General features: G+C 54.2%; 1 protein-coding gene across 1 annotated transcript; it reads left to right on the forward strand.

The window, feature by feature from the left end:
* The first annotated feature begins 3,058 nt into the window (after positions 1 to 3,058).
* Positions 3,059 to 10,069, forward strand: CCDC166 (coiled-coil domain containing 166). Its single transcript, XM_066265525.1, has 5 exons — positions 3,059 to 3,131; positions 4,870 to 4,900; positions 5,621 to 6,896; positions 7,001 to 7,848; positions 8,333 to 10,069. The coding sequence occupies exons 3-4, from the start codon at positions 6,453 to 6,455 to the stop codon at positions 7,790 to 7,792; spliced, it is 1,236 nt and encodes a 411-aa protein (XP_066121622.1). The 5' UTR covers positions 3,059 to 3,131; positions 4,870 to 4,900; positions 5,621 to 6,452; the 3' UTR covers positions 7,793 to 7,848; positions 8,333 to 10,069.
* The last annotated feature ends 3,478 nt before the right edge of the window (positions 10,070 to 13,547 follow it).

Genomic DNA, 13,547 nt, shown 5'->3' on the forward strand with positions numbered 1-13,547 from the left:
TGGTGAGCCTTACTCAAACCAGATGAGCCCGCGCTCAAGCTGGCGACCTCAAGGTCTCAAACCTGGGTCCTCCACATCCCAGTCCGACGCTCTATCCACTCACTGCATCACCACCTGATCAGGCTGGACTGATTAAAACTAAATGGGAGACAGCATATTCCTACCAAAGCCTTCAAAAATTGAAAAGATAATGAGTGTTCACTATTTTAAGTGAGAGGAGGAGAGATAGAGACTCCTGCATGCACCCCGACCAGGATCCACCCGGTAACCCCCATCTGGGGCCCATGCTCAAATCAGCTGAGCTATCCTCAGAGCCTGAGGATGACTGCTCTCCGACCAGCAAAAGTTAGCTCAGCTGGGACCAACTACACTATCTTCAGTGTCCTGTGGACTGGCTGCGAGAGAAGACAGAGAGAAAGGGGAGAGGGAGGAGGAGAGAAGCAGATGGTTGCTTCTCTTGTGCCCTGACCGGGAATCAAACCTGGAACATCCATACTCCAGGCTGACACTCTATCCACTGAGCCAACTGGCCAGGGCCAAATGTTTATTATTAAAAACTTCACTCCAACATACTTGATAAAAACTTAGATAAAATGGTAAATTCGCCTGACCAGGCAATGGCATAGTGGATAGAGCGTTGGACTGGGATGTGAAGGACCCAGGTTTGAAACCCCGAGGTCGTCAGCTTGAGCATGGGCTCATCTGGTATGAGCAAGGCTCACCAGCTTGAGCCCAAGGTCGCTGGGTTGAGCAAGGGGTCACTCGATCTGCTGTAGCACCCCAGTCAAGGCATATAAGAGAAATCAATAAATGAACAACTAAGGTGCCACAACGAAGAATTGATGTTTCTCATCTCTCTCCCTTCCTGTCTGCCTGTCCCTGTCTGTCCCTCTCTCTGTCCCTCTCTGTCTGTCACACACATAAAAAGGCAAATTATCAAACAGGTGGAAATATTCCTCAAATATTATACAGTGTGTCCGTAAAGTCATGGTGCACTTTTGACCGGTCACAGGAAAGCAACAAAAGACGATAGAAATGGAAAACTCTCCCAGTTTCATACCTATTCAGTGCAGTTCGATGTGGGCTCACGCACAGATTTTTTAGGGCTCCTTAGGTAGCTATCCCATATAGCCTCTACAGACTCGTCACTGACTGATGGCCTACCAGAACAGGGTTTCTCCACCAAACTGCTGGTTTCCTTCAACTGCTTATCCCACCCAGTAATGGTATTCCTATGTGGTGGTGCTTCGTTATAAATGCGCCGATATTCACGTTGCACTTTGGCCACGGATTCGAATTTAGCGAGCCACAGAACACACTGAACTTTCCTCTGTACTGTCCACATCTCGACTGGCATGGCCGTGGGCTGCTCCGCTGTATACACGGTGTTATGTCATCATCTGTGCATGCGTACATGCTGCCACATCATCCTACAGAAACTGGGAGGGTTTTCCTTTTATTTGGTGCCGAGTTCACATTTCTATCGTCTTTTTTTTTAAGGTTTTAATTTTATTATTTTATTTTTTATTTTATTTATTCATTTTAGAAAGGGGAGAGAGAGAGAGAGAGAAGGGGGGAGGAGCAGGAAGCATCAACTCCCATATGTGCCTTGACCAGGCAAGCCCAGGGTTTCGAACTGGCGGCCTCAGCATTTCCAGGTCGACGCTTTATCCACTGCGCCACCACAGGTCAGGCAGCAAATCAGTTTTAAAAATCAATTTTTAATGGACATTTGACTCATCTATTTGTTTTATTTTTTATTTAGTGCGCATGAGAGAGAGAGACAGAGACAGAGACAGATAGGAAGGGAGAAAGATGAAAAGCATCAACTTGTAGTTATGGCACTTTAGTTGTTCATTGACTGCTTCTTGTTTGTGCCTTGACTGGGGCAGTGTCTCCAGCCACACCATTGACCCTTTCCTCAAGCCACTGACCTTGGGCTCAAGCCAGTGACCATTGGGCCATGTCTATAATTCCATGCCCAAGCTGGTGACCCCACACTCAAGCTGGTGAGCCCACGCTCAAGCCGGTGACCTTGGGGTTTCAAACCTGGGTCCTCAGCATCCCAGGCCAATGCTCTAGCCATTGTGCCACCACCTGGTCAGGCTATTTTAATTTTTTAATTTTGAAAGTATGTTTATTAAAGTTGGTGATAGTGGGGCCCTGGCCAGTGGCTCAGTGGATAGAGCGTCAGCCCAGAGTATGCACATCTGGGGTTCAATTCCTGGTCGGGGCTTCTTCCCCTCTTCCCCTCCCATAGCCAGTGGCTCAATTGGTTTGAGCCTGGCCCAGAGAATAGTTCCATTGGAGACCATCAGACTCAGGTGCTAAAAATAGCTTGGTACTTGAGCATTGGCCCCAGCTGGGGTTTTCAAGTGGGTCCCAGTTGCGGCACATGTGGGAATCTGTTTCACTATCTCCCCTTCTCTCACCTAAAAAAAAAACAAAAACAAAAAATAAAACTGCTGCTATGTGTTTTATCTTGGCCTCATTATTTCTACCAAGTCCCACTTTCCCTTGTTCAAATATCTTTGCAGATAGCAATCTTGTCAAAAAGGTTTTATTTTCTCACCAACTGTTAGTCAACAAGAAATTTGTTCATACACAGTAATGACCTTTGTCTTTCTTTTGACTGAGCGTGTTACGCATGAGATAAAAGGTGGGCCGTTTATTTAATCTTCAGCTGATCCGTGGGCAGTATGGGAAGGCCTTGTCCAGAAGACGCAGTCAGGAGGAATGGGCAATGGCAGGTCAAACGCCCCCCAGTTGAAACAACCTCGCTGGCACCTGCAGCTTCACCAGCAGCAGCCTCCTTGTAACATAGGGGACCAGACTCACACGGCCCCACCTCCCAGACTGCAGATCGTCCAGAGAAATGCATGGGCTCCGCCCTCTCGCCTGTCACAGTCCTTGTGTGTGGGCCCCACCCCTGCCCTTCCTCCCAGGGTCAAAGTCTGAGTAGATATCACAATCACAGTGTGTCCCCATCTGTGTCACAGTTGCCACTGCCCTTCCTGTCTCGTGCACCGCCTCCCCCACCCTGCTAGGGGGCCCTCGTGTGCTCCTCCAGCACCCAAGCTGTCCTCTGCTCCGTCCTGCTCCCCACATGGGCCATGGACTCGGGTGCCCAGGTCAGTCCAGGCGCTTGCCGGGGCCCCTCCTAGGAGGGCTCGTTGGGGTTTTGTTTGTGGTGGCCTCTGAGATCGTGCCTTTAGGGTCCGTAGTGAGGGTACCTGAGGAGGTGTGCTCCGCTGGGCACCCCCTCACGGCCATCTCTCAGGGGCATCCCTGAGTCAGCCTGCAGAGGTGGGTGTGGACAGTGCTACCGCGGCCTGCACGGGGCCCTGGACTCTGGGCATCTTTCTTGTTGTCACCCTCTAACTCACAAACAGAAGTAGGGAAGCCCCTGAGGAGAGGGGGTGCAGACCATCCTGGACCACACCCCAAACCCCAGCCTTACTGGCTTGACCCTCAGGGAGAATTGGGAAACCAAGTCCATAGGCCCTGGCCTCCAGCAAGGCCTCTCAAAGCTGTGTCCCTGCTGACCCTGAGCAGGCCAGGGCCCGGGGTCACCATGGCAGCATTCACATAGAGCCCCACCTGGCTCACCTGTGCTCCAGGCACACGCCCTGGGTTCGCACTGGCTCCAGCCTGGTTTTGCTCCTGGGAAGCGGGTGGCATTGCAGCACAGCCCTCACGGCACCACGTGTCTGGGGAGGGCAGAGCGCCACCTCCAGGGGGAGCCGTGGCTGTGGGAGCTGATGCACATCGTGGCCTGGATCTGGGCGGCCCACCTGGGGCCGCCCGCCGTGAGCCTGGTGTGGGTCTGGCACTGGTTTCAAGGTACCTGGCTCTGGAAGGGAGGCCACTGAGGAAGGGTCCCTGCCTGAATGCCCAGCTGAAAGCCAGCTCAGGTGGTGGTAGTAATGGAGGGGAGGGCAGTGTGCAGGCAGCACACAATCTGGGATGTAGGACAAACTCTGGTAGGTCCCACCCAGAGGAGTGCCAGGCATTGGGTCTCCAGGGCTTGACCCCGGCCGCAGGACACATTGGATAGACAGGCTCTCCTGGACCTCACTCACATTCCTGCCCTTCACCCCCTTTGCCATGGTGATCACCATCAACATACTGGGGTGAGCGTGGGGCTGGGGCTGGAGCATCCCTACTGCTAGGCCCCCCACAGACCATTCGTTTGACACTGATCAGCATATGGCCACCTCTGTGGGTCTCAGGCTCCCCGTGCTCCAAGGACAGGGTCTCTGGCATCACCTGAACCTGCCCAATACCACAGGTCCAGTTGGCTTTGGCATGTATAAAGGTCGTGGGCACTGTGCTGACCTCAGGCTGCCAATTCAATAAAGGCATTTCAGGGCACAGGGCAGGGATGGGGAGAGCATGTGTCCAGAGGTGGTGTCCACAGTGGAAAGAGGCCACTAAGGTCCCAGTCCCAACTTCAGTGCATTCAGGAGTCCTTGCACCAGCCACTCTGGGTTAGTGTCTCCACCTGTGACATGGGAGCAGAAGGTCTGGAAGGGCTCACCCCAGAGCAAGGCACACAGCCCAACACGCCCATTGGCCGGCTACTCCTGAGGACGGAAGCTCACTCAAGTCCCAGAGCTGAGCCGGGAGCGCATCTGGGGCTGGGGCGAGCACTGGGGAAGGGTGGTGAGCCCAGTGGCCTGAGGGTGTGAGCAGTATTTCAGAAACGGGGAGACTGGACCTTCTGCTGTAGCCTCCAAGGCCAGGAGAGACCCACAACAGAGAGCACTGTGGGAGGCAGCCTGGCCATGACACGGCGTCAGGGTGGGGTGGGGTGGGAGCAGCAGTCTTGACAGAAGCTAAGTAGACTGTTCGCGCCCTTCCTCCCAGGACCTTTCCAGCTCAGTGACGCAGCCGAGAGGTGAGTGACACCCCAGACCCCCCCCCCCCCAGCCTGTGGGAGACACAGTTCTGGGCCCTGGAAGGACAAGGACTATCACGGCGGAGGGTGGGGGGAAGGACTCCGAGAATGGAGAGAAATGTCACAGATAACGCTTGGCTTTAAATCTGGACCCTCGGAGGTGAGTTCCTTCTCCCATGGGTGGTGGTGAACCTGGCGAACACCAGAGACACCCTTTCCTCAACACCCTGGAGATGTAAACCCCCGGGGGTCCTGGGAGGGCATACCTTACTCTGCCCATCAAGTCCCTCGACTGGCAACAAAAACTAAAAGGCCAGTATTGACCCAGACACTCCCTTGTGACAGTTGTGTGCTGCTCAGGAACCCAGGAGGGACAGGGTCAGTCTGAGAAGGACCAGACCAGCCATGGGAATAGTTCTCCATTCTCTGCAGTCTGTTTAGCAATCTGTCCCTTGGGGACAGTGGCCCCAGGCAGGCCCTGGGGGGTGGTGAGGTGTAGGGCGAAAGTGGCTGCCCCTGGCAGCAGAGACCCTGGTATGTAAATGCCAGACCCTGAAGGAACGTCACAGGTAACGCCTGGCTCTGGAGCTGGACCTTCGGAGGTGGCTAGAAGACAGCATCCAAACGGCCTCGGTGAAGCCTCCGCTTGCAGGTCCAAGGTTTTTTGGTTTTGTTTTTCCCCTGGTTCTAGTCAGTCTTTCATTAATTTTCTATGACTAGGCACCAATATTACAAGTTTATGTCACTTGACCAGTGGCGGCGGAGTGGACAGAGCTTTGACAAGAGATGCTGAGGGCCCAGGTTCCAAACCCCGAGGTCCTGTTTTAGTTTATGGGCAACATTTCCTTAATATTTTATTAAACGGAGATTCTGTGTTGTCTTGAAATCTGTCATCTTGTTTTTACAAAATACATTTTTTTACAAGGAGAAAAATGCCTCCGTTGTGTTCCTTATTTTAAGAGGCTCTCCCATAAGTTCCGTACGTCCGGCCATTTGAGGGAATTATCACGGCTCTGAAATCAATCTGCTAAATCAAGTCTGGCAGGTGGAGATTGGGACTACTTGAACTGCTGCTTAGTCTGGTCGATTCAGAAGCAAGTCCAGGGCCGTCGTCCTCTGGAGGTCGAAGTCCCCCTCCCTGTCTCCATCCGACCTGGGCGGGGCGCACACAAGGATGTCAGGCACCAACTTGAATGAGAGGGGTCAGGAATTAAGGCCGTTGCCCAAGCAACGGAGTGATAGTGGGGAAGGGCGACTAAGTTCTGTCTCCATGGAGACTGTGTGGGCTGAACTGCCAACATTACTCAAGGTGGGAGCACCGCGATGGACGGCCAAGGTACCCAAGGAGGCCACGAGTAAAGGTTGGCTACGCTGTCTTGACCTCTGATTAACCCCATACACCTAATTCTGCCCCCCACCCCCTCCCAACCTCATCACCCCGAGACGCATCCCACCCCATTAGAATATTCAGGCTGGGGAAGAAAAGGGCTGAGGTGGAGGCGCAGCCAGGGGACGGTTCCTTCACGCGTCCCCGTGCCCCAGGCCCGGACCCATGGCATCCAAGAAAAAGCGCGGCGGGCAGAGCGCTGGGCGCGGACTGGCCGGGGCTGCAGACGTCGCGGAGTCGCAGCTGTCGAAGAGCGCGCAGTACTTGCAGCGCGAGTACAAGGTGCTGGCGGAGCAGCTGGACGCCTGCGACCGGCACGTGGACCTGGTGCTGCAGGAGAACGACTTCCTGGACTGCGAGGCGCTGCGCCTGCGCGAGGAGAACCGGCTCTTCGCCAGTTACGTGAGCGCGCGCGCGCAGCGCAGCGCCAACGCCATCGCCCGACTGGAAGAGCAGAACCGCCTGGACTTGACGCAGGTCCAGTGGCAGCGGGCCGATCTGGAGTCGCTCTACCACGGGCGCGAGGACGGGGTGCACGCACAGCTGCTGGAGATGGAGGCGCGCGCGGCACAGATGGCACAGCAGGTGCAGGAGCTGCAGCCCTACAAGGCCAGTGTGCGCGCGCCCGTGGGCTAACCTGGCGTGGGGAGCCGGGCGGGCTGGGCGAGGCTGGGCGTGTGCCGCTCCCCGGCACTGACCCCGCACCGCCGCAGGAGCTGCAGCTGGAGCAGCTGGCCCGGATCCGGACCTTGGAGCGCCAGCTGCTGCATATGCGCATGGAGCACACGCAGCTGCTCCACGACGCGAAGCGGCGTTTCCTCGAGGACAAGGCGGCCTTCGAGCGCGAGGCGCGCCAGCGCGTGCATTCCCTGGCGCGGCGCGCGGAGCGAGAGGCGGCGCGCGCGCTGATCGCGCACACGCAGGCCATCAGGACCGACAATGGAAAGCTGCGGCAGGAGCTGCTTCGGCTGCTACGCCGGACCCAGCTGCTGCTGGACACTCGGCGCCAGCTGCTGGAGCAGCGTGAGCAGCTGAGGCGCGAGCACGGGGATACGCGGGACCTGGCGCGCGTGCATGGCTGGCTGCGCCGGGGAGCCGGGGGCCCGGCGCTGTGGCAACCGCCGCCGCCCACCTCGCTCCCGGGGTCCAGCGCCTCCCCCACAGGCCAGTCGCGCACAACTTCCCAGAACCCCTCTCCGGTCTCTTCGGTGGCGATGTCCTTGAGCGGAGTCTCCAGGATCCCGTCGTGGATCTCGTTGCGTGTGGGCTCCAGGATACCGTCCTTGGACTCTCCGAAGGCACATTCACGGGCCCCATCCCGGGGCCCCTCGCGACCGGGCTCCCGCCTCCCGTCGTCTATCCCGTCCCGCTCTGGCTCCCGGATCTCTTCGCGGCCCTCATTGCGTGAAGCCTCAGAGAACATCAGTGCCTCTGCTGAGCCTGTCCCCAGATCGACCCCTTCCCGTCCTTCGGTCAGGAGACTGAACTTTGACGCTGCAGCCTGAACCTAGGGCGAGGAAGGATAGGTTAGGGAGAGACCGGTGCGCGGGATGCGTGTTTGGTGAGTGCAATTGTTAATAAAAGTGTGACCGCCCCCCCACACACACACATACACATTCACGGTCTCACGTCGCTCTGGCGTTTCCTGCCTTGCTGCTCCTAAGAAATATCACTCAGAGTATTTGTCAATTTCTTCTTATAGTCATGTATTGACTTTACACATTCTGAAGCAATTATTAGTTGCATACGAGGTTAGAACTACTAGCTATTCTTGTGAATTGAAACTCTTATTAATCTGAAGTGTTCTTTTTTATTGATTTTTAGAGAAAGGGGAAGAAACATCAATTTATACATTCATTGATTGATTCTTTTTTAAAAAATTGTTATTCATTTTAGTGAGAGAGGGAGGGAGGGAGGGAGGGAGGGGGAGAGAGACAAGAAGGGGAAGGAGGACGGAGAGTGAGAGAGAGAAGCATCAACTCATCGCTCCGCTTAGGTGTGCATTGATTGTTTCTCATACGTTTGTTCCTATGTGCTTTGACCAGGGATCCAATTGGCAACCTTGGGCTTAGACCAGTGACCTTGGACTCAAGCCTGTGACTTCTGGATCACCTGCTGGTACAGGGGACTGGTGTACCCCTTGGACCTGCTTCTCCTGGAGACAGTGTTCCTGGTAGGAATGCTCCACTGGTGGCTTTCCTGCAGTGCTAGGACCGAGAAGGCTTCTTCCTACCACGTTAGGAAGGAGCAACCTGCTACCGCAGTGCCGGCAGACGCAGACAGGAGCTGTGGGGCACTCCTACCCCCACCCCGTGGGCTCTCTGATGCTGTGTGAGGAAGCCCAGGTGGTGGCGGCCTTCCCGCAGTGGTCATACTTATAGGACCTCCTGCTGTGGTGGAAACTGAAGCCCTTGGGTCACCTTGCTGCAGTGGGCAGAAGTATAGGGCTTCTCCCCACTGTGGACGTCTGGTGGTAGCAGAGGTGCGCCTTGAAGCAAAAGGCCTTTCTGCAGTCCACACAGCAGGAAGGCCTCTGCCCGCTACACACCAGCTGGTGCCAGACAAGGTCTGGCTGCTCGAAGCCTTTCCCACAGGGCTGGTGTTCCCACAGGGGCCGCAGGGGCTGGTGTTCAGTGTGGACCTCGCAGCAGCAGGCTTCTCCCTTGTGTGGTTTCTCTGGTGCCCGGAAGGTTTGAGACCCACCTGAAGGTCTGGCTGCGTTTGAAACACAGGAAGGACTTGGTTCTCATGTGGACTGTCTGGCGAGCCAGGGGCCGGCTGGCTCGGGACTTACCCACAGCTGTCACAAAGGAACGTCTGCCCCTCTGTGTGCCTGGCCGGGGCCTGCAGCACGCCCCCCTCCCCTGCATTGCAGAGCCGCCATGCCAGGAGGCTGCATGTTGTCCGAGTTCAGAATGAAGCTCTCCCCAAACTGGCTCTGACCTCGGGGATCTGATGGTGGCTCTCGTCGGGAGTAACCATTTGCTGATGACAGTGTCTCTCCTGGGGGTTTCCTTGCTCCATGGAGAAAAACAGTCACTTAGCAAGGGCTGGGGGCCCTGAGAATGGGCCAGCAAAACAGAAGAAAAGCTACAAAACGTGTCATAGCTCCTTTCAGCGTAATTACGGATTTATTTAAGAAAGTGGCTGGGCCTGGCCTGTGGTGGCTCAGTGAATAGTGTCAACCTGGAAACACTGAAGTCGCCAGTTCGAAACCCCGGGCTTGCCTGGTCAAGGCACATATGGGAGTTGATGCTTCCTGCTCCTTCCCCCTTTCTCTCTCTCTCTCTCTCTTTCTCTCTGTCTCACTCTCTCTCCTGTCTCTCAAAAAATGAATAAAAATTTATTTTAAAAATTATTTAAAAAATAAAAATAAATTGGTGTGGGAGTGATCCAGAAGCACATGGCGGGCCTGGCCTGTGGTGGCACATGGGTACCATGTCGACCTGGAACGCGGAGGTCACTGGCTCCACACCCTGAGCTTGCCCCGTCAAGGCTTGTGCGAGAAGTAACTACTACGAGTTGATGCTTCCTGCTCTTCCTCCCCCTCCCTTCTCTCTCTCCTCTCTCTAAAATCAGTAAGTAAAATTGAAAAAAAAGAATAACATAGCAATTAAGGGGGAGGGAGTCAAGTGCAGGGCGACAGAAGGAGACCAGACTGCATGGTGAGCACACAGTGGAGCACAGAGATGATTGTACAATTGTACACACGAAACATTAACCAATGTCACCCCGGTTATTTTTTAAAGAAGTAGCTCACAGATGAATTAAAACTCCAAATAGTGCCTGACCAGGCAGTGGCGCAGTGTATAGAGCGTCGGACTGGGATGAGGAAGACCCAGGTTCGAGACCCCGAGGTCACCAGCTTGAGCGTGGGCTCATCTGGTTTGAGCAAAAGCTCACCAGCTTGAAACCAAGGTCGCTGGCTCCAGCAAGGGGTTACTTGGTCTGCTGAAGGCCCGCGGTCAAGGCACATATGAGAAAGCAATCAATGAACAACTAAGGTGTTGCAACGCACAATGAAAAACTAATGATTGATGCTTCTCATCTCTCTCCGTTCCTGTCTATCCCTCTCTCTGACTCACTCTCTGTCTCTGTAACAAACAAACAAACAAACAAAAAAAACTCCAAATAGTGGAAACGTGAAAATGGACTCTGTGCTCACCCAAATGAGTCACAGTTCCATCATCTCTGCTCTATCAACGTGGTGGAACAGTGAGTGTACAAGTATACGTTGGCTGAAGCAGTCGGACCTCCCCGTTCGGTGTATGTGCAGGGGCAAGCACACCAGTTAGAATAAAGAGAATGCTCTACGTCGCCCCCTGGTGGGCGTGCCGGGTGGGTCCCGGTCGGGGGTATGCGGGAGTCTGTCTGACTGTCTCTCCCCGTTTCTAGCTTCAGAATTTAAAAAAAAAAAAGGAGAATGCTCTAAACTCAGGTCTGCTGCTGGAATAAGGCCCGGCCCGTGGGGTGGGAGGGCTGCCCAGGACCGGCGTTTGGAAGCCCTGCAGCTCGCTGTGTAATTCTGACCCACTCACCCTCCAGGCTGTAAGCTTCCTGACAGCCAGGCACCCGAGACCCTCTCTGCCCTGGGGCTCCACACAACCCAGTGTCTTCCCCGCTCATCTCATGTTCACACATATGCTGGATCTGAGAGAAGCTGAAAATGACAGTTGCAACTGTCACCTCATCTGAGGGACGGAGGCACTAGAATCAGGCCAGTAATACCAAAGTGCAAGAAGGCACAGCGGGTAAAGTTCCTGCTCAAGGTCACACATGGAAACCCTCAGAGCAGGGGTGTCGGGCTCTCAGCATCACCCTATGATCCCATGTAGCCCCCAGGCCTGGAAGACCCAGCCCAGAGTCTCCACAGAGCAGCACCTGCCCTCTCAGGCTCTACGGGAGGCACAGGCTGGCCTGCCTGCACCTCCTAACACGTCTCCAGGACACATACTTGGCGCTCACCAGAGCAGCGCACTGTACAGTAGCGTGGCTGCCACCCCATGGGGTGGGGTGAGGAGCAGGGGAGACCTGAGTTTCAGGAATTGCAGCGAGGTCCCATGTCCCACTTCTCAGCTCCCAGTTGAGCTCAACCAGTGGTGGGATTCAGCCGGTTCGCACCAGTTTGGCAGAACCAATACCTAATTTTCTGTTGAGTTTGGCAAACTGGTTGTTGAAAAGGCACTTGTCATCCAGGTTCTCTCTAAGGTGGGCGGCTGCCCAGTGTGGAAATCACAAATTTACATTCCCTACTCTTTTTTTTTTTTTTTTTTTGGTGGCAGAGACAGAGTCAGAGAGAGGGACAGATAGGGACAGACAGACAGGAAGGGAAAGAGATGAGAAACATCAATTCTTTGTTGCGGCTCCTTAGTTGTTCATTGATTGCTTTCTCATATGTGCCTTGACTGGAGGCTACAGCAGAGCAAGTGACCCCTTGCTCAAGCCAGCGACCTTGGGCTCAAGCTGGTGAGCCTTGCTCAAACCAGATGAGCCCGCGCTCAAGCTGGTGACCTCGGGGTCTCGAACCTGGGTTTTACGCATCCTAGTCCGATGCTGTATCCACTGCGCCACCTCCTGGTCAGGCCCCCTACTCTTTTTTTTTTTTTTTTTTTTGTATTTTTTTGTATTTTTCTGAAGTTGGAAACGGGGAGGCAGTCAGACAGACTCCTGCATGTGCCTGACGGGGATCCACCCGGCATGCCCATCAGGGGGCCATGCTCTGCCCATCTGGGGCGTTGCTCTGTTGCAACCAGAGCCATTCTAGCGCTTGAGGCAGAGGCCACAGAGCCATCCTCAGCACCTGGGCCAACTTTGCTCCAATTGAGCCTCGGCTGCGGGAGGGAAAGAGAGAGACAGAGAGGAAGGAGAGGGGGAGGGGTGGAGAAGCAGATGGACGCTTCTCCTTTGTGCCCTGGCCGGGAATCAAATCCGGGACTCCTGCACGCCAGGCCGACACTCTACCACTGAGCAAACCGGCCAGAGCCCCCCTACTCTTTTTTAAGCATTTTTTTTTAAATTTTTTATTCATTTTAGAAAGGAGAGAGAGAGAGAGAGAGAGAAGGGGGAGGAGCAGGAAGCATCAACTCCCATATGTGCCTTGACCAGGCAAGCCCAGGGTTTCGAACCGGCGACCTCAGCATTTCCAGGTCGAGGCTTTATCCACTGCGCCACCACAGGTCAGGTCCCCCCTACTCTTTTTTAATGTTCATCTGTACAACAGCGTATTCTAAGCGCACATAGTAATGTTCATTCCATCTATAGGTGAAAAAAAATTGCAAGTGAGAACGCCAATCAAGAAGCAAATATTCTAAATAACAATTTTATTGGTTTTGTCAGGTATTTAATATTTTTTCATTAATATTTTAAAACTTATGGCAATCTAGTTTTGTGTACTTCATTTATTGTCCTTAAATAAGAACAAATGTTCTTAAGAATAAATGTTCTTGCCTGACTAGGCGGTGGCGCAGTGGCTAGAGCGTCAGACTGCGACATCGGGCGGGCTCATCTGGTTTGAGCAAGGCTCACCAGCTTGAGCCCACGGACGTTGGCTTGAGCAAGGAGTCACTCCATCTGCTGTAGCCCTCTGGTCAAGGCACATATGAAAAAGTAATCAATGAACTAAGGTGCCCCAACAAAGAATTGATGCTTCTCATTTCTTTCCCTTCCTGTCTGTCGCTATGTCTCTCTTTCTGAGACTGTCTCTGTTACAGAGACAAAAAAAATTTTTTTAATGTTCTTATTTAAGAACAGTCAATGAAATAATAAACTACCTTTCAGGATATTGCTTTTTTTCATACTTAAATAGGGCAGAGAACCGGTTGTTAAATTATTTGAATCCCATCACTGAGCTCAACACACAGCATCCCTTGATGATGGTGTTTTTCTCTCCCAGTGGAACCCTGGACACGGAACCGCTCTCTCAATTAGCCTGTAGAGCCCTGGCTCCATAAAAGAATTAGGAATCGGGCAGACGGTCAGAGACTTATGAAGCCATTGCTGTGGGACTCTCCCAAGGGGGTGCTGGGGGCCGAGGGCTGGGTCCTCGGGCAGCCTGCCGGGCAGCGGAGAGCTGTGCCCACTCAGCTGGGACACGTGCTGGGGAGACAGAGTGAGCGGGAGATGCAGCCCGGAGTTGCGCCAGGTTAAGTGGACCGGGGTGAGGGGGGGTAGAGTCACGAAGAACCAGCAAGACAGGTGCTCGCGCACGCGCGGAATGCACTCCATCCCGGAAGGGGAGGTGCCGGCCTCGGGGTGCCACCT

This window comes from Saccopteryx bilineata, chromosome 3, assembly GCF_036850765.1.
Source record: "Saccopteryx bilineata isolate mSacBil1 chromosome 3, mSacBil1_pri_phased_curated, whole genome shotgun sequence".
Classification (NCBI taxonomy): Eukaryota; Metazoa; Chordata; class Mammalia; order Chiroptera; family Emballonuridae; genus Saccopteryx; species Saccopteryx bilineata.